Source organism: Mercenaria mercenaria, chromosome 6 (assembly GCF_021730395.1).
Source record: "Mercenaria mercenaria strain notata chromosome 6, MADL_Memer_1, whole genome shotgun sequence".
NCBI lineage: Eukaryota > Metazoa > Mollusca > Bivalvia > Venerida > Veneridae > Mercenaria > Mercenaria mercenaria.
The window spans coordinates 32591881-32618309 of record NC_069366.1 but is presented as its reverse complement, the minus strand read 5'-3'; the positions used below and the strand labels follow the sequence as shown (position 1 = coordinate 32618309).

The 26429-nt window shown below is 36.2% G+C and overlaps 3 protein-coding genes across 3 annotated transcripts in view; 1 reads left to right on the top strand and 2 right to left on the bottom strand.

Moving 5' to 3' along the window:
* The window catches only part of LOC123549228 (cleavage and polyadenylation specificity factor subunit 1-like), a 120487-nt gene that overhangs the window by 28254 nt on the left and 65804 nt on the right, over positions 1-26429 (top strand). The window lies entirely within an intron of this gene.
* Positions 1627-15910, bottom strand: LOC123522925 (E3 ubiquitin-protein ligase TRIM33-like). Its single transcript, XM_045300458.2, has 2 exons — positions 15293-15910; positions 1627-3259 (listed from the first exon to the last, which is right to left on the bottom strand). Exons 1-2 carry the CDS (start codon positions 15847-15849, stop codon positions 2599-2601), a joined length of 1218 nt encoding a protein of 405 aa, XP_045156393.2. The 5' UTR covers positions 15850-15910; the 3' UTR covers positions 1627-2598.
* On the bottom strand, positions 18393-25359 carry LOC123549230 (uncharacterized). Its single transcript, XM_045337147.2, has 2 exons — positions 24611-25359; positions 18393-20833 (listed from the first exon to the last, which is right to left on the bottom strand). Exons 1-2 carry the CDS (start codon positions 24952-24954, stop codon positions 19366-19368), a joined length of 1812 nt encoding a protein of 603 aa, XP_045193082.2. The 5' UTR covers positions 24955-25359; the 3' UTR covers positions 18393-19365.

Sequence of the window (26429 nt, the reverse complement as noted above, 5' to 3'; positions counted from 1 at the left end):
TATTTCTCAGACTTCTTTATGATGAATTTATGGTTAAGTCATATGCCTGCCACTTTTTATACGCCCGAAGGGACGTATTATGTTATGACGCTGGTGTCTGTCTGTTCGTTCCGTCCGTCTGTCCGTTAACAATTTCGTGTCCGTTCTGTAACTTTTGAACCCCGTGAAGGATTTCAAGGAAACTTAACACAAATGTTCACCATACCAAGACGACATGCAGATCGCATGTTTTGGATGTCTCCGTTCAAGTTCAAGGTCACACTTAGGAGTCAAAGGTCATATCAGTTTGTTTCATGTCCACTCTGTAACTCTTGAACCCCTTGAAGGATTTCAAAGAAACTTGACACAAATGTTCACCACACCAAGACAACATGCAGAGCGCATGTTCCGGATGACTTGCTTCAAGGTCAAGGTCACACTTAGGGGTCAAAAGTCATATCAGTTTGTTTCATGTCCGCTCTGTAACTCTTGAACTGCTGGAAGGATTTCAAAGAAACTTGGCAGAAATGTTCACCTCACTGACACGACTTGCAGAGTGCATGTTCCGGATGACTCGCTTCAAGGTCAAGGTCACACTTAAGGGTCAAAGGTCATATATGACTTTGCTTTGTGTATATTGTTCTGCATTGCAGTGCTGTTGAATATTTTTTTTGAGGACTTAGATTTGTTTTTTTGAAGTTTTCCTTTTGTTACAGTCCTTCGGGCTACAACAGTCAAGTTTTTAAATTTTGCTCCCATCCTATGATGTAACCCTTTGGACTTATATTGCCCCGCTTGGTGGAGCTCTTGTTATGTTGATGAATTTTCAGTTAACTGTGGAGAACTAAGTATCTCAGCAGAAACTACTGGGAATTGTTTTGCACCTAGTAAGTTTGTTAATTGTTTTGTATGTAAGTTCAGGTACATCATCAGCAGAGAAAAGTCCTATGACTTTTACTGAGGTTTATGGTTGCACCTTTTGTATGTCAGTGTATTCATTCATTTAATCTATTATTGATGCAAGGTTTTTAAATAGTTGAACATGGCTGTCCTATGACAGCTCTTGCTGCTTTATGCAACATAATTATGTTGTAAATAAATTATTGATGAAAAGAAAAAAAAACATAAAAAACCTGACAAAAAAATCAAAATATTGAGTAAGATTTTATTTGTGCTAAAGTGTACAGATGTTATAAATTTGCATGTTAATGGTTTAAAGGAACAGCACAATGAAATACTGTAGAATCATTTAATTTTGTGGGATCAAAATTTTGTAGTTTTGGCAAAAATAGCTGTTTCATGAGGATATAAATTCATGGTCACATAAAATGAATGGAAATTGTGCATGCTTATTGAGAATAAGTTTCCAGGATTGATGTGATCATGAAATCAATGAAAGTTTTGTCTGCATTGAGTGATTTTACAGTACACAAAATATTTGTTGCAAAGTCAGGCTTTAAAAGGATTTGCTCAAATATTAATGTATTTTTTTTAAATTGGCTAAGTACTGACACTACCGCGATTATTTCTACACAAATTTCTACTAATAAGTCATATTTTCGCGCAAATGTGAACCATCTCAATCCAGTCTGTAAAAGTATGCATGAGCTGTCATTATGCATTTGTATCTTCATGCACCTTCATGTATATAATGAATATAAACAACTTGTACGTTATTGTAATTTATTTAATTATTGAAAAAAAACAACAACAAAAAACCGATTGTTGTTTCGTGTTATGTTTTACCAAAACACTTGTAAACACTTGCAAACATGCACAGATAAAAAGTGCCAAACATGGCAATCAAAACCATTAAGACAATTCTTGGAAAAAATGATTAAGTGATCATTAGGCCACTTTCTATCAGCTGTGAAAACATTAGCTCTTCAGATAAAATTTCTAATGTTGATTTAATCGGTTTTAAATTCAGAATAGAAGTATTTTCATTTGCATATTTTTTATTATGCTCTATAGATGTTGACTATAATCAATACCCCTTTATTTATTTGTATGTGTAGGTGTTGATTGAAACACAGTTTTTATGTCTATAAACTATAAGAGGCGTAAGCGTGTCACGGCTTATGTACCTATGACTGATCCGTGACGTCCTGATTCGTCTGTGTTTTGTATAAGTAAAAAAACTTTAGTAGTAGCCTCCCTTGAGTGAATATTTTGCTGTGCGCGAATTTATGATTTTAAGCCTATGTCTCCTCGAATTCAGAATTGCTCGAATATATCTACGATGTTGAAAATGGACCGTTCCGCGATAAAGTTTGTCTCCGTGAGTTCATATACACTTACAGTAGCTTGACACCAACATTCACTATAAGAGGATGATATTTTAAATCTAAAACTTAGACGCCTAGTTCAGAGTTCAAGGTCACACTTAAAGGTCAAAGATGTTATGTCATTTCTTTTTTTGTTATCTAGCCTATAAACTTTATGCATATCGAAGGATATTGAAATAACTTGGTACAAACTTTCACTGCACAACAAGGGAGTAACATTTGATAATTTCATGATGAAATAAAAGTTGCAAGAGGATTTTTCTTTTTCAGTTTGTTCAAAAAAATGTGTTCTATTGTCAGATTGTCATTTCAGGACTCAGACCTTCGTGCCTTAACATAACATTGTTAGGGCATCCATGTCCCATGGAGACATTCCTAGTACTACATGTGTTGGTGTCATATTTGCCTTAACATTACTTTCCCCCTTGACATCACAGGCTTGGTCTACTTTCGTTTTTTCAATGATGTCCCCAAAAGTTAGTGTTCCTTTATCTGTATATATACCAGTAATCGCATTGTTGAAGTTGTAACAAAGTTCTGTCTGCACCCATTTGCGTGAAAGATCATTCACAACCAGTCTTGCTTCATCTAATGTCTTCTGAGTGTTCTTTGTGCTTACAAATGCCTGAAGTTCGTTTTTGTTAGTTTTGATATGTTTATTCAAACTTCCCTTCAGTGCTGATATAACTGTATCTAATTTTTTGACATCGGACATTACAGCATTTTCATGTTTTGCATGAGTTGCTCTTACCTTACCTCTTGACGCTACAGCAATCACTCTAATTCTTTCTGTTATATTCTCTTCAAATGTATCAATATCAGCTAGGATTTGGTTCTTTTCTTCTTTTAGGTCTGTTAAGTTATTATTTCGATCCATCTTTTCATGATTTGCAAACTCAAGGAATGTCTTTAGGGATTGTTTAATATCGTTGAATTGCTTACGCCTTTGCTTCTTTTCTATCTTCAGTATCTTTTCTGTTTTCCTACAGGATCTGTAAATGTAGGTTTGATTCTAGTTACTTGGGAAATAGATTTTCGGTCTGCATGCTTTGTTGGCCAAAAAACACGGTTTTGAGTTCTGGGCCCGGTTGTTCGAAACTTTAACTGACTGTTAAAATAACCTCCTGTTAAATTTTGGTTTAAAATACTAGACTTGATGGGACACACTAGTATGATGTTTGGATTTTAGTGTTACGATTTTCCAGTGTTTAAAATTCCTACCTCATACATTTGTTTTTCAAAGTCTTCTGAAATGCCGAAAAATAACCCTAAAAGTTAATCAACCATTAGCTTAATCACCTGTTAAAGTTTCGAACAACTGGGCCCAGATGCGTAGTATTCTATTCTCGAAGGCCAAAGACCTGAGTGATTAATTATGGTGCATCTGCAGAAAAACAATGTATGTTTTATTTGCCAACAAAGCATGCAACACTAAAATCTATTTCCATTCCAACATGTTCAAATTACACCAAGAAGGGATACTAATACGGAATAAAATGCTGTTTTAAATATGAGGGAGTAAACCAGAATAGCCAAAAGCAGGCCATTTTGTGAAATGTGTTCTAACTGACAAGAAAATACATGGTGAAATCCTTCCTTGTTTATGTAAAAGAAAATCTTAAAAGTGTTAGAATGTAGATTGCGTAATATTTGCAGTGGCTTTTTTAACCAGGTCTTCTGAAAACTCAGATTATCTGATTTTGGTGTGGCTATTGGTATTTTCTAGTCAGTAAGTGTAGTTAAGTGTAGTTTACATATTATAAAACAATTATCACCAAACTTTGTACATATTAAGCTTATTTGAAAACCCAGCTCTTGGTTTATAATTGCAGCTGCTGAAGTCATTGTCAGGGTAACTGTTGTAGTTTCATTTTATACATCGAAACTTTGCCTAAAGTCATCTTATAGAAAAACCAAGGTTGACATTGCATATTGAGCCAAATTTGGCAAGGTCTCATGTACTCAATTTTTAACTCGACTGTTCAAAGAATAGTCTAGCTATTCTACTCACCCTGGTGTCGGTGTCACACCTTGGTTAAAATTTTGCATGCAAGTACATACAGCTATCATTTAAAGGCATATAGCTTTGAAACTTATTTTTTCTTTTTCTAGGTCAAGTACCAACCTCACTGGGCCAAGTTCCATAACTCTGACATGTATTTTGAGCAAATTATGCCCCCTTTTGGACTTCGAAAATCCTGGTTAAAGTTTTGCATGCAAGTACATACAGCTATTACTTAAAGGCATATAGATTTGAAACTTATTTTTTCATTTTCTGCATCAATTACCAACCTCACTTGGTCAAGTCCCATAACTCTGACATGTATTTTGGGCAAATTATGCTCACTTTTTGACTTAGAAAATTCTGGTAGAAGTTTTACATGCAAGTTACTATCTCCATAACTAATGCAGATATTGAATTGAAACTTCACATGTGCCTTCGGGGTTATAAAACTAGTTGATAGCATCAAGTCCCATAACTCTGATATGCATTTTGGTCAAATTATGTCCCCTTTTGAACTTAACTCTTTTGATATTTTAACATTTTGGGTAATATTTTCCTGGACAATATTTCGAATAGTCGAGCTTGGCTTTCTTACGGACAGCTCTTGTTATTTATACTTTCTCACCTATATTAGGGGCCTCCGTGGCAGAGTGGTCAAGGTCGCTGACTTCAAATCACTTTCCCCGCACTGATGTGGGTTCGAGTCTCACTCTGGGTGTTGAATTCTTCATGTGAGGAAGCCATCCAGCTGGCTTACGGAAGGTTCTAAACAGGTGCTTGCTTGTGATGCAGTAATGCACGGAGGGGTACCTGGTGTCTTTCTCCACCATCAAAGCTGGAAAGTTGCCACATGACCTGTAATTGTATCGGTGTGACGTTGAATCCAACAAACAAACTTACCTATATCAGAGATCCAGTGTGGATAATCGGTGTAATGTGTTTGTCTTTTTGGGATTTTGAAGGGTGGTGGTTTAAATCAAAGTTGGGACTTAAACTTTTTTTTATAGGAATTGAAATGCCATTGATATCAAGGTCAAGGCTGCAGCTATAAAAAGCTATAAAAAAGTAAAATTGGTTTCATAAATAGTTTTACTACAAATTGCTTCTTGAAAGGTCTTTTGAATGTAATGAATTTCACTACTATCAGTTAATATTGACCAAAGTTTGCAGGAGTGAAAATTGGAAATGATTAAAGAAATGGAGAAAGGTCTAAAATGTTGGGATATCATGGTAAACTTCGTGCATTTAAATTGAAAGCAGAGCACTTGAACAGGCTCTGTAGGTTAAAGGTCAAGGTCACAAATTGAGCTAAAATTGAGCTAAAAGGTCAAATTGTCTGTCATATGTGTTGTCTAGAGCATAACTAATATAACTGTGCAAAATATTGAAGTAGATTGATGACAAGCAAATTCGATGAATTGGTATCCCCCGCCGAAAGGGTTTGTGGTGAGGAATGGCAAAAAGATATATCCGGCAAAAAATGAAAGGATGTTAATAAGAAGCAAATAATTTCATTAGTCAAAATCAATTTAACAGAAAACAAATGTTTAATTAAAGAGTATATAATAAATGTATGATACTTTGACCCTGACTAAAGAATTTATTTTGAATGGGATATGCTTACTGTAATAGGCTTAGCTTTTAAAATTAAATGCAGTTAATTGAAATGTGAGCTTGAAGTTTAGCTGGAACGAAATATTGTCTTCGAGTGGTTTGGCACCAGGTGTTGCTGTTTAACATGTACATTTGAACTTAAAAGGACAGTTGTCCTTAAGAGAACACAGGTAAGATATCTTGAACATGGCTGAGGGCAAGGTTTGTGCAGTCACAACTTAACATGTTGAAGGTTTGAACATTTAAAAAAACAAGAGCTGTCACTAATGGTGACAAATGCCCCCGCAGCACCTTGACCTTTGACCTGGTAACCCCAAAATCAGTAGGTTTGGTGTACTCATAAAGTACTATCAGCATGTAAAGTTTGAAGGTCCTTGGTGAAGTGGTTCGCGAGTAAAGTGCCTTCATGCAAAAAGTTAACGTTGGCCCCTGTGACCTTGACCTTTGACCTGGTGACCCCAAAGTCAGTAGGGTTGGTGTACTCAATAAGTACTATCAGCATGTGAAGTTTGAAAGTCCTGGGTGCAGTGGTTCGCGAGTAAAGTGCCCTCATGCAAAAAGTTAATGTTGGCCCCTGTGACCTTGACCTTTGACCTGGTGACCCCAAAGTCAGTAGGGGTTGTGTACTCAATAAGTACTATCAGCATGTGAAGTTTGAAGGTCCTGGGTGCAGTGGTTGGCGAGTAAAGTGCCTTTAAGGTCCTGGGTGCAGTGGTTGGCGAGTAAAGTGCCTTCATGCAAAAAGTTAACATTGTGACGAACGAACTAACGAACGAACGAACGAACGAACGAACGGACGGACAGTTGAAAACTAATTTGCCTCCCTTTGGGGGCATAAAAAAAAAAGGAATGGAAATATATATATGTATATATATATATGTATATATTTATTTTTTTAGGGGGTGGGGGTGCAGGGGAACGGGAGAGGAAACAAAATTTCACATGCTGATTATAAATATTGATTGAAAATTAAACATGAAAAAAAAAAAAGGGTAAAAGGGTGAAGTTGGTGGTGGGGGGAGGGGGCAGAGGATGCATCATCAGTGGTGGGCATGACTGGGTGGAGAAGTGAGGTGGGGGAATGGTACAACTTGGAAGGTTTTAAAAAAATCTAAAACAAGAAATGAAAAAAACATTTTTTTTTATTTTTTTGGTGGGGGGGAGGGGGGTTGGGAGGGGGAGGGGGTGTGACCAAGGCAAGTGGGTGACCAGGTGTGGGTGCGCAACTTCACATGTTTATAATAAATGTTCACATAAAAGAATGAAAGAAATTTAATGAAATTCTGCCAAATGGTAAGTTTGTTATGTACAAATATGTGGATTTTTAGACAATTAAAGGGCAATAACTCTGAAGTTACAAAAGAAATCCGTACAAAATTGTCTGTGCACAACCACATTATAGTGCTCTAAATTCTGTTAAAGTTTCATAGTTCACGGTCAAATATATCAAAAGTTACGATGCAGAAATTGCCATATCTATAGTACCCTATATAGTTAACACTAGAAACTTCTAAGGGCCATAACTCTGGTGTTACGTGGGCAATCTGTCTGAAACTTGATGGGCCCCATAACCTCATAGTGGTGAACATGTATATGAAGTTTGTTTGAAAAAAATCTAAAATAAGGAATTTTTTTTTTTTTTTTGGGGGGGGGGGGGGGGGGGTGTGGGGGGGAGGTGTGTGATCAAGGTAAGGGGGTGACCAGGTGTGGGTACACAACTTCACATGTTTACAATAAATGTTCATCGAAAAGAATGAAAGAAATTTAATGAAATTCTACCAAATGGTAAGTTTGTTATGTACAAATATGTGGATTTTTATACAATTAAAGGGCAATAACTCTTAATTTACAAAATAAATCCGAATGAAATGTGTGTACACAACCACATTATGGTGATCTAAATTCTGTTTAAGTTTCATAGTTCTAAGTCAAATATATCAACGGAAAGACGGACGGAAGGACGGACGGACAACGCCAAAACTATATCCCTCCGACTTTCGTCGGGGGATAATAATGTGGAGAACATGCACATTATTATTATTTTATTATGTCTTGCATCACACATTGGTTAGGGAGACATATTGATTTACTCCTGTCTGTCTGTGTGTGTGCATGTCACTCTGTCTCTCTGTCACTCTGTCTGTCTGTCACAAATCTTGTCCGCTCTCTAAGTCTAACATTTCTCATCCGATCTTTACCAAACTTAAACAAATTGTGCTTGCCAATAAGTCCTCGGCCAAGTTCGATAACTAGTCAGATTGACCCAGGCACTTAGGAATTATGGTCCTTGAAACTTGTTTTTGAAAATCAAAACACTGCAAGTCTGATAAGGCAGTTGAGTTCTTGGTGCATGGTTGACTCAGATACTACTTAGAGATTTTTCTAGAGCTCTAAAAAGGGCAGTGGTTGCGCACCTTTGTCTACAAAAATCAAAAGGTAGGTTTCATGGTTTTGGGTTATAAATGTCTATTTTGTAAGTTATAACATTGTATATTAGGTTGTGCTATACAATCTTTATGCAGAATTTGTAATTTTATGGTGTTTCTTATCAAGAAAACTTGCAAGACAAAAATAATGAATGCAATCATAAAACAAACAGTATGTATTTATTAATGATAAACATGTTCTATAAACAAACAGGAATAATGGGGAGGGGGTGGTTTTTTTTTTGGTTTTTTTATCATATCACTGAACATACTGTTGATACTCATGTAAAATGCGCAAATTTTTGACCCCCAGACCACCCCCAAATCGTGAGTGCATAGTATATATGGGTATAAATGATTTTCCAACTTCAAAATAAATTTATTTTACGATTTTTGCCATTTCGGTAAAGGGAAACTACTCTCTGCGCTAACTGTCTAAGCTAAAATCTAAGATTGTCGTTACGTTCCGTAAAAGACCGAGTGGAGTTTTTTTTCTTAAACAATTTTAATTTCATATAAATTTAATATTATTTTGATGAAAGAAGTATAAAAAAAGTCATAGATATTATGATACTAATTATACTGTGTTGGTGCGCCGTAAAACCCAAATAAATAAATAAATAAAGATCGAGTATTATCTTCAACCGAAATCAAGCTGTGAACAACAAAACTTACACGAGGTGTCACGCTAATTTCCGATAATTACTGACTTTGTTCTAAATTATGTTTTTTCCCTCCCTTTTTATTCTGTTTTCCAGTTTGCTTTGATTACAAACCTGTGTAAATTGTTGTTTGTTACGCTTCAGTCGCTCATCGTATTTTAATCGTTTTAATTACCGTTACACTGCATAAACGCCTCGGGCAAATACACAGCACCTGTGTTTAGTCAGCGAGTGTCATATCTGCATATCGACTGACAGTTTGTTGGGACGTCAGCTATTTTGACAAATGATTGGCAGGTAGTTCGAAGGGGCGGTGCTGAAAGGGCAAAAGGGCGCTGAAGAACGACAAAAGGGCGGTGATTGGGGCAGAAGGGCGGCGCTAAAAAAGGGCAGGGCACGGCGCCCTGCTATTCTGCTCTAGAAAAAACCCTACTACTATTTAGATGATTTGGCATTTGTGGGAGATATGCGCTCAAAAGCAGCTCTAGTTTTCTGTTTGTCTATCTGTTGTCCTTTAGTTGGTGATTTTTTTCATAACTTCACATATACAAGAGGTTTTTAGCTTACCAGAGCACAGAGTGTTTAAGGTGAGTTATTGGAACCAGTCATTGTTTGCGTCTATCGTCGTCCCTTGTGCATCATCCGTTGTTTGTCAACATTTGCCATCTTAACACTCCAGAGGCCATATTTATGACCCTATCTTTATGAAACTTGTTCAGAATGTTTATATTGATGATCTTTAGGCCAAGATTGAAACTGGGTCATCTTGGGTCAAAAACTAGGTCACTAGGCCAGATCAAAGGAAAATCTTGTTAACACTCTAGAGACCACATTTTATGTTTGAAATGCAAGAGAAATGGTCAGAATGTTTGTCTTGATGACCTCTAGGTCAGATTCGAATCTGGGTCATGTGGGGTTAAAAACTAGGTCACTTGGCCAGATCAAACAAAATCTTGTTAACACGCTAGAGACCACATTTTAATTTTGAAATTCATGGGAATTGGTCAGAATGTTTGTTGTAATGAAATATAGGTCAAGTTGGAATATGGGTCATTTTGGGTCAAAAACTACGTCACCTGGTCAAATCAAAGATAAACCTTGTGTATACAATAGGGGGATACATTTTTCATCTGATATGCATGAAACTTATTTCAGAATGTTTGTCTCTATTAAATCTCATATGAATTATTATCTGGGTCACATGGGGTCAGAAACTAAGTCACCAGGTCAAATCAAAGAAAAAGCTTGTTTACACTCCAGGGGCCACATTTTTAGCTCACCTGTCACGTAGTGACAGGGTTAGCTTTTGTGATCGCCCTTTGTCCGTCGTCCGTCCACAATTTCTTGTGAACACGAAAGAGACCACATTTTGCAAGCAATTTTGATCAAACTTGTACAAAACTTGTATTGGCATGATATCTTGATTCATTTCGAAAACTAGCCAGATCCCATCATGGGTTCTAGAGTTATTGCCCCTTAAAGGGCCAGAATTTGCTATTTTTGTACGTCAACAATTTTTTGTCTGCACGATAGTGGTTTCATTTATGATTTTATTTTAACCAAACTTGCACACAACTTGTATCACCATAAAATCTCGGTTCCTTTCTTGAACTGGCCAGATCCCAGTATAGGTTTCAGAGTTATGGCCCCTGAAAGGGCCAAAATTAGCTATTTTGACCTTGTCTGCACAATAGCAGCTTTGTTTATGATTTGATTTTTACCAAACTTGCACACAACTTGTATCACCATAAGATCTTGGTTCCTTTCTTGAACTGGCCAGATTCCAGTATGGGTTCTAGAGTTATGGCCCTTGAAAGGGCCAGAATTAGCTATTTTGACCTTGTCTGCACAAGAGCAGCTTCATTTATGATTTTATTTTTACCAAATCTGCACACAACTTGTATCACCACAAGATCTTGGTTCCTTTCTTGAACTGGCCAGATCCCATTATGGGTTCCAGAGTTATGGCCCCTGAAAGGGCCAGAATTAGCTATTTTGACCTTGTCTGCACAATAGCAGCTTCATTTATGATTTGAATTTTATAAAACTTGCACACAACTTGTTTCACCATAAGATCTTGGTTCCTTTCTTGAACTTGCCAGATTCCAATATGGGATCCAAAGTTATGGCCCCTGAAAGGGCCAGAATTAGCTATTTTGACCTTGTCTGCACAATAGCTGCTTCATTTATGATTTGATTTTAACCAAACTTGCACACAACTTGTATCACCACAAGATCTTGATTCCTTTCTTGAACTGGCCAGATCCCATTATGGGTTCCTGAGTTATGGCCCCTGAAAGGGCCAAAATTAGCTATTTTGACCTTGTCTGCACAATAGCAGCTTTATTTATGATTTGATTTTAACCAAACTTTCACACAACTTGTATCACCATAAGATCTCGATTCCGTACAATAATTTTTTTAAATTACTTCCCTTTTATGTTATTATAAATAGCTTATTTAGTAACTTTTTTGTTATTGGCCGTAGGGAAAAACCGAGACCACTTTTCTGTGGTACAACATGGATGGTACCTCCAATTATTAGGTGTATTTTGACATATCTGGAAAATTTCAACTATATTTTCTCATAATTCTTTTGATTGATCTTGATTATGATTTTTTGACCTTCTTAAGTGTAATGATAACAGGTGAGCGATATAGGGCCATTATGGCCCTCTTGTTATTAAATCTTCATAAAACTTGGTCAGAATGTTTGGTATCATGAAGTCTTATATGATTTCGAATCTGGGTCATGTAGGGTCAAAAACTAAGTCACTTGGTGAAATCAAAAGTTACAAGCTAAGGCCACTTTTTTGCTCCAGTCTTCACGAAACTTTATCAGAATAATTGTTTCGTGAAATCATAACAGGTTCTAATCTGGGTCATGTGGAGTCAAAAACTAGGTCACTAGGCCAAATCTAAGAAATATCTTCTTTACACTCTAGGAGCTTCATTTTTGCTCCAGTCTTCATGAAACTAAGTCAGAATGTTTATCTCCTTGAAAACTTGGAGGAGTTTGAAATTGGGTCATGTTGTTTGAAAAACTGGGTCACTAGGTCAAACAAGTTTACACTGTTATGGTGTGTTACTCTTGGCTCTCTTGTTTCATGAAAACTGGAACTTAGATTAGACAGAAAGCAATATGAAAAATAAATAGATAATTTTATTTAATCATGTTAGAGTTGCCCTTGTCCATGTCAGTCCCAGTTAGTGTCTTCATATCTCAAAAAATATTTGACCTTGAGTCATCAGACCTCTCAAGATTGTTATTCAGCATGAGCAGCAGTGCACCAGGGGTTTTAATTTAGATCTCACACTGTCAGACCGGAGTTAAGGTTTTTGACGTAGTCAGAAGTAGGCATAAAAGATGCCAAAGTTTGTGTCGCATGTATCTCAAAAAGTATTTGACCTGGTATTATGATACATTACAAGAATATTATACAGCTTGACTGTGAAGTTGTGCATCTTGGGTTTTGACAGAGATATCACTCAGTTAGACCAGAGTTATGGCACTTGACTTAGTAAAAAATATGCCTAAAAAGGCATAACAGTTTTGTCTCAAAAACTATATGGCATAGGGTCATGAAACATAGGAATATTATTCAGCATATGGGATTTTGTTCTGGATTTTCTGTCAGACCAGAGTTATGGCCCTTGATTTTCAAAAATATACATAAATGGGATACAAGATTAGTGTGTGTCATATGTACCTCAAAAAGTATTTGACTGAAGTCATAAAACATTAGGGGATTGTTATAAAGCATTTGAAGTTGCACACCAGGTGTTCTGTTTTGGATTTCACGCAGCCAGATTGGAGTTATGGTCCTTGACTTAGTGAAAACTACACATAAAGTGCTTGTGTTGCATATATCTTAAAAACATTTCACCTAGAGTCATGAAATCATGTAGGAATATTATCCATCATAACTGTGAATTTGTGCGCCTGACTTTTTTTCACTTTGCAAGACCAGAGTTACGACCCTTGACTTAGTAAAGAAATAAAAGTTTGTGCTGCATGTATGTCAATATGTACTTGACCTAGAGTCTTAAAACATTAGAGGATTGTTTTATAGTCTATGAAATATTGCACCAGGTGTTCTCTTTGGGATTTTACTCAGCTAGGCCAGAGTTATGGTCCATCACTTAGTGAAAAATACACATAAACTTCTTAAAAGTTTTGTTGCAAATATCTTAAAAAATTGTTTAACCTTGAGTCATAAAACCATGAACAATGACAAGTATGATTGAGGGTGGTGGGTGGGGGGGGGGTGCACCTGTGTCCTATGGACATACAGCTAGTTAATAAAATCTTAAATTTATGTTTCCAAATTTTGGTGGGCAAAAGATTTACAAAACAAAATTATACAAACTGTGTCCAAAATCCCCTTCTATTATTTGACGCCTGAGAATTAGAAGGGCGTAAATGGAAAATCATAGTTTTCGGCAAATTGAAAAAAAAACACTGTCTATGACAGATATGCCCTTTTAATTCTATAGAGCATTAAGTGGGTCCTTCTGTGACAACATTTAAGTGCAGATATGCCCTTCTATTACAGTGATTCTAAAATGTTTTTAATAACGCCCTTTTGTTATTGGTGACTTTGGTCAACACAGCATTTGGTAACAATTTTTTTATTTTAATAGGATTATGCCCCTTGGTACGAGGGTCATTCATTAAGTTCTGATAATGGTCTTATAGAGAACAGATTATAACAAATAGTGTCATACCTGTACTATATTCCTTCAAAGTATTGACCCCTGCTTCGCATTACCGCATTCCATCTCTTCGGAAGATCCGCGATTCCCGTTGCTAGGCAACCATCAGAGATGCTTTGCAGGTTTTTGGCCACAGCAACTTTCAAGTCTTCTTGATCATTGAAACAAACTCCCCGTAGCGGCATTTTTAATTTTGGGGAGTCTCAGGTCATAGTCACATGGACTTAAGTCTGGAGAATATGGTGGATGCGATAATATTTCCCATTTATATTCCCTAATTAGTGACGTCACCGGGTCTGATTTATGCGTTGTTGCGTTGTCATGAATCAACACTACTCCCACATTTAAGAGTGCGGGTCGCTTTTTACGTATAGCTGGCCTCAATTTCTCTCGCAAAAATTTTGCATAATAAATGCCATTAACTGTCTGTCCAAGGGGAGCATGGTCTGTGGCCAGTACACCACCATTATCATATGCCGTAATTGCCAGCTGTTTCAGATTTCCCTGTTTTCGTTGGAAATTTGCAGGCCTTGGTGACCCAAGAGTGTGCCATTCTGAAGATTGCGATTTCAGTTCAGGTTCATAGCTTCGTAACCACGTCTCATCTATTGCAACATTACGATTTTGAAACCTATCACCTTCATCTTCATACTGCTTTAAGTGTTTTTCTGCAACTACTACCCTGTTTGTCATTTGGTCCCAATTCAAGTGATGAGGGACCCACCTAGCGGAAACCCGGCACATTTTCAAATGCCTTGTTAATATCGTATGAACTGATCGATGAGCCATTCCAACACCCTAAGCTAACTCCTCACATGTATAACATCTATCTTCATCCAAAAGTTCAAATACTTTTTCAACATGAAACTTGTCTGTAGCCTCAATCGGTTGTTCGCCCGCGGGGGTCATCAGAAATGTCAAAATTTCCTTCGGCAAAACGTCTTATCCACCTATAAACTGTATTAAATGACACTGCAGATCCACCACAAGCTTCTGATAAATTTTCATGGATTTCCTTTCCTGTTTTCCCTCTCAAAAACTCAATTTTTATGTACGCACGCTGTTCAGCTTGAGTTACCGCGGCCATGACGCTAAAGCGATGTCTAAATGACGTCACAGCGTGATGACGTCATATGAGGCACATGCAGGTATTCGGGGTCAATTAATAGCATAATAGTTAATGGCCATGTTTTATTACTTTAATGCGATATAAGATGAAAAAGATATGGGACCATTATCAGAACTTATTGGATGACCCTTGTATATAGTTTTAAAAAAATGTATAATTCATAAAAGTGCATAACTAATACTTACGCCCTTCTTATTCTTGCGCGTCTATAAATAGGGAAATGAAATAGTAGGTCTGGAGGAAAATGAGCAGGAAATTATATGATCAAACAGTAAATGTAATTCTGAGAACCTTCAATCATTTTGTTTAAGCCCCAAGTCATGTGTCTTGCAATGTCTGCCAATGCTATTAAACAGTTAATATTAGCAGGCAGAAATGTCATCATTTAATTGAGCAAAACTGATATGGCATACATTTTGTATTATGTAATAAAGCCAGCTTGATAAAGTTTGATAAAAATAGACAAGGAATACCTGTGTTCAGTGATCACACAAATGCTACAGCATACTTCATCATGATCCTTACAATAGCTGTCAATGTGTTGTCCACAGTGGTTGCTACATTCTAACGCAGAAATTCCCTTAGACTGATCTGTTTCTCCATGTTGCTTGGCAGCTTCAGACTTATCCATGATATGATGTTTACGTAAAGCCGCAAACTTGTTGTGATCCTTGTAACATTGCTCGCAAAGATATGACTTGCATTCCACACAAAAACTAATGGCCTCTATTGTTATCCATACCTCAGAGCATGGTGAACAAGGGTTTGAAACTTCGAAATTCTCAGCTAACTTCAATTCGGCTTTCTTCTCACTGGAATGCTCAGTAGCCACAGGTTTGTCGATGATTTGATGTTTACGTAGTACTGCAAACTTGCTATGGTCTTCTAAACATTGTGTACAAAAGTATGACCTGCATTCAGCACAGTATCTGATAGTCTTTGTTTTCCTTCCAGACTCCAAGCATGGGAAACAGGTGGAAGAAACATCCAACTCCTTGTCACACTGTAATTGGTCTTCCTTTGTTGCCATTTTGTGTCTTTGTTATGCTACTTTTGAAATTGTCTACATTTCCCCTCTTTCCTGAAAAGTAACCTGATTTGTATAATAAATTTTTATAAAAAAATTTTTTTAAAAGTCACATGATCTTATGTAGTTTGTATCAAATTGTCTTCCTTGTTTCCATTTTTTTCCCAAGGTATTTCAGATTTTCAAGCTTGGTTTTCACATAAATCTAGTATTACTTCAAATTTACATACTATAAATCATTGTGAATATAAAAATTTTGTCAGTGTTTTTTGGCAGAAATGAAAATAAGATATGGTTTATGAAATAATGACATTGTAAGAGGATACAGTAATTTCATGTTTTTCTGCATGGTTGTTTTTAAAATGAAATGTATAAAATGAGCCTTTAAACAACTTCTTCTCATGAATGATTTAATGGATCTACCTCAAACTTAGTCTTTGGCATCATTGTAAGATCCCCTCTCAGATTTGTTCAAATAAGGGCACTAAAACAATGGTCCATTTTAGATGACGCCATTAGATCTTAAAATAGGAAAAATTTAAATGATTTCTCATGAACAGCTGAATAGATCATCACCAAAGTTGGTCTGTAGCATCTTTTTAAGGTCCATTTTCAGATTTTTGTACCCCCCGACAACAAAGTTGTAAGGGGGGGGGGGTATACTGGTTTCAGGTTGTCTGTCTGTCCGTCTGTCTGTCCGTCCGTCTGGCTGTCTGTCCGTAGACGCAATCTTGTGCGCACCATCTCTCCTTATCCCCTTGACAGAATTTAATGAAACTTCACACAAGTGATCAGTACCAACAGTAGTTGTGCATGGGGCATGTTAGGTTCTTTTAGAAAAAAAAATTGCAGAGTTATGGGACTTTGTTTTTTTGTTACTATACTATATACATAGACACAATCTTGTGCGCACCATCTCTCCTCATCCCCTTGACACAATTTAATGAAACTTCACACAAGTGATCAGTACCAACAGTAGTTGTGCATGGGGCATGTTAGGTTCTTTTAGAAAAAAAATTTGCAGAGTTATGGGACTTTGTTTTTTTGTTACTATATAAAATACATAGACACAATCTTGTGCGCACCATCTCTCCTCATCCCCTTGACACAATTTAATGAAACTTCACACAAGTGATCAGTAACAACAGTAGTTGTGCATGGGGCATGTTAGGTTCTTTCAGAAAAAAAATTTGCAGAGTTATGGGACTTTGTTTTTTTGTTACTATACTATATACATAGACACAATCTTGTGCGCACCATCTCTCCTCATCCCCTTGACACAATTTAATGAAACTTCACACAAGTGATCAGTAACAACAGTAGTTGTGCATGGGGCATGTTAGGTTCTTTCAGCGACAAAAATTGCAGAGTTATGGGACTTTGTTTCTTGTTAACATACTATGTACATCCAGTCTGTATATGCAATCTTGTGCGTGCCTAATCTACCAAACCCTTACACACAATTTAATGAAACTTCACACAAGTGATCAGTACCAACCCTAGTTGTGCATGGTGCATGTTACATTCTTTTAGATAAATATTCTGCATAGTTATGGGACTTTGTTTTTTGTTACTATACTGTATACATACAGTCTATATACATACAGTCCACATAATTATGCAATCTTGTGTGCGTCAAATTGCAATGTACTGTGTCAGTGCATGTGGGGGGGGGGGGGGGTACATTCATCACCTTTAGTGATAGCTCTAGTTTCAGATGGTTCAGCTTGACCGATTTGTGGGTGGGTGCGTCCATTAGAGCTAAAAATAAAAACCTTTAAACAACTTCTCCTCATGAATGGCATGATGGATCATCACAAAACTTAGTCTGCAGTATTTTTGTGAGGTCCTCTTAGATTTGTTAAAATAGTTCTACGTGACTGTTTTTAGGGGTCACCAGAGCTAAAAATAGACTTCTTCTTATGATCTGCCTGATGGATTGTATGTAGCATCCTTCTAAGGCCCTTTCCTATATGTGTTCAAATAGTTCTGCTTGTCTGTTTTTAGGGGTTGCAAGTGCTTAAAATAGAAAAACCTTGTATACTAAACACAGTTGTTACCATTAATGATTCAGTGTGTCATACATATATTAAAGGTCAAATTGTCAGTTTCAGGTGAGCGACTTTGGGCCACTTTTACAGTATCTAAAGTACTATAGCAGAACATTAATTAAATCTAAGAAGATCCTTTGTAAGGGTAGAATGCAACCTAAGCAAAATATAATTTATAGCAGATTTGATTTGAGTGAGTCTGTTCATGAAAAGTAATGTATATAATGTGCAACACACCTCACAACCCCTTCTTGTACTTGGCAGCAGCTGAAGCGGAACTCTGTTATGCAGTAAAGTTTAATGAACTTCGTTATTCCAAAGAAGTGGTATAAATAATAAATGAACACTTAAAGATGATTATTGCCAGAGAATTGCCTGGTCAGCTCAGGGGAGGGATAATGCTATGTTGGTACAGGAACAAAAGTACTGGTTTGTTAAATGATTGCTGTACATAAATGAGTCACTGCTGAAAAAAAAGATAAAAAGAAAAGCTTTTGAAAGATTTAATTTGTAGTATAATTTTCAAATAGTTCATACAGCTTTAAAAGAATGTACAAAAGATTTATGTTTAAAAAAAAAGAGACACATTTTCAGTGGCAGAAATGGTAGTAAATGAAAGAAAAATATACAATCATGAACTTGTATGGAAATATATAATACAAGAAAACTGCTTTTTCCTTTGATGAAACTGCTTATCTTGTAACAAACCAAGATAACCAAGATGACCCTAACGACCTTTGATCTAGACTAGCTCCTAGACTATGATATATCTTTTTACACTTTAATGGCTAGTCTACCTTTGATCTTACTATGAGGCAGACGTCTTTCGGTTTAGGGCAAGGTACCTCAAAAATCAAGGTCTCTGATGTCATATTTTTAATAGTGTTGGTTAAAATTCTTATGACATGCTTTTCAATTTCATTTAATATACATCATACACTTTTTTTTTACATTTCTTTTAATAATTTGATTTTGTTTCTTAGATTCTCTTAACCCCCTCCCCACTCCACCCCTACCCACACCCCTTTAAATTTCTCATACTTGCATATATCATAATTATAGTAATATCTTGATAAATATTCTAACAGTCAAGCATAATGCCCTTCAGACATCTTTTGTTTATTTTCTTTTGACATTAAAAGCCTGCCAAAAGCCTTCATTTTCATGGAGCAAGACTAATAATCTACTTGCCTGACACATAGAACAGGTAATTTTATATAAATCCATTGGATCATTCCTAACTAAATAATTTGCTACAGCTGAGGAGAGAGCTTCTTTCAGGTGTGTCAAGTTATGCTTATTGAAAAATGATTTGTAGTTATTGTTATCTGGTATCATCTACCATATGAACAGCTGCAACTTGTTGGTTTAGAATTTTTCACTTGTTTTGTTAAATTTTAAAACTGGTACTGCCACATGGCCTGCAGCTATATGGGAAAACTTAATGTCTTTTCATTTTTGTCTTTCACTATTTATATTTTTTTTTTGGTAATTCTTCTTCAGAAACTGCACTCTTGTTTTCAAGTAGCAAAAGGATCTTCAGTGGCATTTTATATTCGCAGATTTCACAAAATGCTCCAACCACAAGTGTAGACCTTTGCTTGTTGAAATATGCTGCCAGTACCATTGAAGAATTTTCCATTTCAAGGTCTTTTATAAGCCTTCCTTCCATAGAATTTAGACACAAACCCCAATGGCCGTTTTGAGAAAGCATTACAGTTTTAGAGAGCAAACATAAACACTTTCCTGAAACTCCATACACTGGCTGACTAAAGCCTGACATTTCCTGTCTGATTCGTTCCAGTTGTCCCTCAGGCGTCTTTTTAAAGACCATTGCCTTCTTGTATACATCTAAAACTAGAATTACATCTGTTTCTAAGAATATTTGATATGGTTTAAAGAGAACTGTCAGTCCTTTGCTGTCTTTTTCAAATGTTGTCCACAGTGTGCCGTCCTTACTGTAGACAGAAATAGTCCCATATTTTTTTTTATTATAATCACCTGCTGTGACATATGTACAGCAAACATAAAGTTTCTCCTCTCTGGAATCATAATTGATTACAGAGCAACGTCCTGGAGCAGTGGAAAATGAAGGACCCAATGACAGCCTTTCATCAGTTTTCACAAACTGTATCAGATTCTTTTCTGGAAGTGTAACAGCCACTTCTTTAGGTCCAGTAACACAAAGAGACCCTGGGCAATTGTCCAACTTTATGTAGTCTGTTACTTCCAAGTTACAATTTAGCCTTTTAATGTTAGCATTACTGCTGTCAGTAATTACATAGGTTCCATCATCTAGCTGGCAAATCCCTTTGATTCTGCATGTGCTGATGTCGGTTTTGATTCTGATGTTAACTTTCCTTTTGCATGTGAAACGCCAGACTCTGTCTTTTTTCTCTTCTTCAGTGACGTCCCCAAAAGCTTTTATATCTTTGTGTATAATGTCATTTTTGAATGTATAATGAAGTTCTGTCTGCAGCCATTTGTCTGAAAGATCATCCATGGCCACTTTCACCTCAGCAAATGCCTTTTGACAGTTTTTTATACTCATAAAAGCCTCCACTTCATTTATATCTGTTTCGTTTAGTTTATTTAAGCTGTCTTTCAGACCTGACATAACTGACATAACTGTATCTAAATCTTTTATATCAGACTTTCCTTTCTTCACATGTTTTGAATGTGCATCTCTGATATTCTCTCTAGATGTTTCAGCAATCAGTCTGATTCTTTCTATTATAATCTTTTCATATGTATCGATATCTTCCAGGATTTTGGTCTTTTCCTCGTCTAGACCTGTTAAGTTTTTATTTCGATCCACTTTTTCCTTATTTGCAACGTCAAGAAATTGCTCTAAGGACAGTTTAGTATCGCTAATTTCCTTGCTTTCCTTGATCCCATTTGCCACCTTCAGTATCTTTTCTGTATGCTTACAGGACCTGTAAATATAGTTCAAGAGCATTCATGAGGAATTTTTTGCTGCAATTTTCATAAGAAATGGAAAACAACTGTACTTATGCCTGGCATTCGGGTGCTTGTTCGTTTAAATCAAACAGTGAAAATTTTAATTTAGGGCTGTACATGCTGGTGGTGAAGGTCACAGTGTCATTGCAACAGGAAAACAAGTACAAGTTCCCAATGATAAAGTGATTCCGGCGCAAACACGAACACACATCCATTTCATGATGATTGATAAAACAAGAATTCATATTGCTTGTAGTTTATTGTACCCCCCGACAACAAAGTTGTAAGGGTGGGTATGCTGGTTTCAGGTTGTCTGTCTGTCTGTCTGTCTGTCCGTCTGTCTGTCTGTCCGTCTGTCCGTAGACGCAATCTTGTGCGCACCATCTCTCCTTATCCCCTTGACAGAATTTAATGAAACTTCACACAAGTGATCAGTACCAACAGTAGTTGTGCATGGGGCATGTTAGGTTCTTTTAGAAAAAAAAATTGCAGAGTTATGGGACTTTGTTTTTTTGTTGCTATACTATATACATAGACACAATCTTGTGCGCACCATCTCTCCTCATCCCCTTGACACAATTTAATGAAACATCACACAAGTGATCAGTACCAACAGTAGTTGTGCATGGGGCATGTTAGGTTCTTTTAGAAAAAAAATTTGCAGAGTTATGGGACTTTGTTTTTTTGTTACTATACTATATACATAGACACGACACAATCTTGTGCGCACCATCTCTCCTCATCCCCTTGACACAATTTAATGAAACATCACACAAGTGATCAGTACCAACAGTAGTTGTGCATGGGGCATGTTAGGTTCTTTTAGAAAAAAAATTTGCAGAGTTATGGGATTTTGTTTTTTTAGCTCGACTATTCGAAGAATAGTCTAGCTATTCTACTCACCCTGGCGTCGGCGTCGGCGTTGGCGTCGGCGTCGGCGTCGGCGTCACACCTTGGTTAAGTTTTTGCATACAAGTACATACAGCCATCAATTAAAGGCATATAGCTTTGAAACTTATTTTTTCTTTTTCTAGGTCAATTACCAACCTCTCTGGGTCATGTCCCATAACTCTGACATGTATTTTGAGCAAATTATGCCCCCTTTTGGACTTAGAAAATTTTGGTTGAAGTTTTACATGCAAGTTACTATCTCCAAAACTAGTGCAGATATTGATTTGAAACTTCACATGAGTCTTCGGGGTTATAAAACTAGTTGATAGCAGCAAGTCCCATAACTCTGACCTTCATTTTGGCCAAATTATGCCCCCTTTTGGACTTAGAAAATTCTGGTTAAAGTTTTGCGTGCAAGTACATACAGCTGTTTCTAAAAGGCATATAGATTTGAAACTTATTTTTTCTTTTTCTAGATCAATTACCAACCTCACTTGGTCAAGACCCATAACTCTGACATGTATTTTGAGCAAATTATGCCCCCTTTTAGACTTAGAAAATTTTGGTTAAAGTTTTACATGCAAGTTACTATCTCCAAAACTAGTGCAGATATTGATTTGAAACTTCACATGTGTCTTCGGGGTTATAAAACTAGTTGATAGCAGCAAGACCCATAACTCTGACCTTCATTTTGGCCAAATTATGCCCCCTTTTGGACTTAGAAAATTCTGGTTAAAGTTTTGCGTGCAAGTACATACAGCTATTTCTAAAAGGCATATAGATTTGAAACTTATTTTTTCTTTTCTAGATCAATTACCAACCTCACTGGGTCAAGACCCATAACTCTGACATGTATTTTGAGCAAATTATGCCCCCTTTTAGACTTAGAAAATTTTGGTTAAAGTTTTACATGCAAATGACTATCTCCAAAACTAATGCAGATATTGATTTGAAACTTCACATGTGCCTTCAGGGTTATAAAACTAGTTGATAGCAGCAAGTCCCATAACTCTGACCTTCATTTTGGCCAAATTATGCCCCCTTTTAGACTTAGAAAATTCTGGTTAAAGTTTTGCATGCAAGTACATACAGCTATTTCTAAAAGGCATATAGATTTGAAACTTATTTTTTCTTTTTCTAGATCAATTACTAACCTCACTGGATCAAGTCCCATAACTCTGGCATGTATTTTGGGCAGATAATGCCCCCTTTTGGACTTTAAAAATTCTGGTTAAAGTTTTACATGCAAGTTTCTATCTCCAAAACTAATGCAGATATTGAATTGAAACTTCACATGTGCCTTCGAGGTTATAAAACTAGTTAAAAGCAGCAAGTCCCATAACTGATATGCATTTTGGTCAAATTATTCCCCTTTTGAACTTAAAACTCTTTTGATATTTAACCTTTTTGGGTAATATTTTCCTGCTTCTGGGACAATATTTCGAATAGTCGAGCTTGGCTGTCTTACGGACAGCTCTTGTTGTTACTATACTATATACATAGACACAATCTTGTGCGCACCATCTCTCCTCATCCCCTTGACACAATTTAATGAAACTTCACACAAGTGATCAGTAACAACAGTAGTTGTGCATGGGGCATGTTAGGTTCTTTCAGAAAAAAAATTTGCAGAGTTATGGGACTTTGTTTTTTTTGTTACTATACTATATACATAGACACAATCTTGTGCGCACCATCTCTCCTCATCCCCTTGACACAATTTAATGAAACTTCACACAAGTGATCAGGTACAACAGTAGTTGTGTATGGGGCATGTTAGGTTCTTTCAGCGACAAAAATTGCAGAGTTATGGGACTTTGTTTCTTGTTAACATACTATGTACATGCAGTCTGCATATGCAATCTTGTGCATGCCTAATCTACCAAACCCTTACACACAATTTAATGAAACTTCACATAAGTGATCAGTACCAACCCTTGTTGTGCATGGTGCATGTTACATTCTTTTAGATAAATATTCTGCATAGTTATGGGACTTTGTTTTTTGTTACTATACTGTATACATACAGTCTATATACATACAGTCCACATAATTATGCAATCTTGTATGCGTCAAATTGCAATGTACTGTGTCAGTGCATGCGGGGGGTACATTCATCACCTTTAGTGATAGCTCTAGTTTGACAAGTAAATTATTATACCAGATTTATATAGCAAATAGTAAATAGCAGTATTTCTCAAAATTTATATGTATATGGCAAAATAGCCCAGTTTGGTAAATGCAGACACCAGAAGCAAATGATCAAACAGTTTTGTTTGAGTACAAATCGTCATGAAGATTTTTCAGAGCATTTTTTTTTGTTTTTTAGCTTGTCTGATTTTTGAAAAAAATCTAAAAGTATTGTTGCCACTTGATCGTCGGCGTCAGCTTGGTAAAAAAATTTTGTTTAGGTCCATCTTTTCTCAAACACTATAAGAACTATAGTGCTGATACTTCGCACACTTATAATTGTTTATCATCATTTAAGATGAGTAAATAGACCAAGAATCATAACTCTAAGATGCATTTTGTCAGAATTATGATATTTTTTGTACTTAAACATAAACCTCTATTTCACACTGAAGAATGACAGTGTCCTTAATTACAGGAGAATTGAAAATGCCCTCTAAACATAATTTTGAATTGATAATATACACACTTTTTGTAAATATGTTTGATTTTGAGGCCAAGTGTCAGAATATCATGATATGCATTATGATAATTAAAATTGCAAAGTTAACAAATTTTAATTGCGCATTCATGCAAATATGCAGCTTAATATCTGTTGCTTTGAAGGTTAAAAAAATTAATTAAATTTTAGAAAAAACAAATAAAATTATACCAATAAACATTAGACAGACCTGTGTTTTATGGTTATGCAAATGCTACAGCACACCTCATTATGGTCCTTGCAATAGCTGTCGATGTATTGTCCTTGGTGGCTGCCACATTCTATTGCAGTGTTTCCTTCAGACTTATCACTCTCTCCTTTATGTTCAGCTGCTTCTGATTTGTCCACTGTATGATGTTTACGTAATGCTGCAAACTTGTTATGATCTTGTAGACATTGCTCACAGAGATGTGATTTACATTCCATGCAGTACCTAATTGCCTCCATTGTCCTCCCTGCCTCCGTGCATGGCAAACAGATGGTATAAACCCCTGACTCCTTGTCTAACTGTGTTGGATCTTCCTTTGTTGCCATTTTGTGTCCTTTGTTTTTGCTCTGTCTTAGTAAATATTCTGTTTAAAATTTTACACTGTGTCTCTGTTCTTCTGTTTAAAATTTTGGGCAATAATCCTTCCTCTATTTTCCGAAATGTAACCTGATTTGTATTATGATCTTTTTTGAAAAATCAGCTGACCTAGTTTGTGTCATTTAAGTACAGCACAATATTCTCTTCATTGGTTTATACATTCTTTAAATCTTTTGAAAATGTCAGATTAAAGATACATTTGTTTAAATGATAACTGATATAAATGTATACTGTTTAATCAAAAAGACTCGCAAGGGATTAGATTTTGCTAATTTTGTGGGTTCTTTCTTTTCATTATTTCATGAAAATAAGTCCTCATTAAATGTCATTATTTAATCATTTTTATGCTTAAACTAAAATAAAACCTAAAAAAAGACTTAGTTTTCATAGTGCTCGATAAGTTTAATTAAAAGAAATTTTCATAAAACTTTGTTTATCTAAAATATCTTGTACTGCTTTAGTAGTGGAAACATGATCATTTGGTTAAGTTTGACAATTGGTAATCTATAACATAACAAAGAAAAAAGGTTAACTTGGTTCATCTTGTGCAATATTTTATAATACTATAAAACTATTTCTTTTATTAATTATGTCTCCCACCACACAGTGGTGTGGGAGACATATTGATTTACTCCAGTCTGTGTGTGTGTGTGTGTCTGTGTGTCTGTCACAAAGCTTGTCGGCACTCTAAGTCGAACATTTCTCATCCGATCTTCACCAAACTTAAACAAAATGTGTCTGCCAATAAATGCTCGGCCAAGTTCGATAACTAGCCAAATCGGCCTAAGCACTTCGGAATTATGGCCCTTGATTTACCAAAAACACTCAGATTTCTTGCACAGTTTTACCCCTAAACCGACCGGCGCCTATACTACTAGTAGTATAGGCGTCCTTTTGGTGTCAGGAAAGCGCATGCACATGTGGATTAAGTAAACAGTATATAAAGACTGACTTACTATTTAGATGATTAAGCATTTGTGGGAGACATGCGCTTTTCTCAAAAGCATCTCTAGTTGTAATTAATTTTAACTGTAAAACATATATCTGATGTAAGAATAAGAATGTTGCCACAAAACTATGATTTTTTTTACCTAGGTTGTAGGTTTGAGATGCAAATGTACAATGTATCATTAATTCTTCCCCTAGATACAAAGTGTATGTCGGCTTATATAATATTGGTGTCACTCATGTCTGTCCACCTTTCTGTCAATCCACTGTGTCCACTCCATATTTTCAAATCACTGGGAAGATTTTCATAAAGCTAGCATCAACACAACATGTAAAGTGCACAAACCAGGTCACTAGATCCAGGGTCAAAGTCACACTTGAAGTTCAGAAAGTTTAACTATGTACACACTCCTTAATGTCTAAACCACTTGGGAGATTTTCATAAAACTCACTTCATTTGTTAACCTCATCAAGC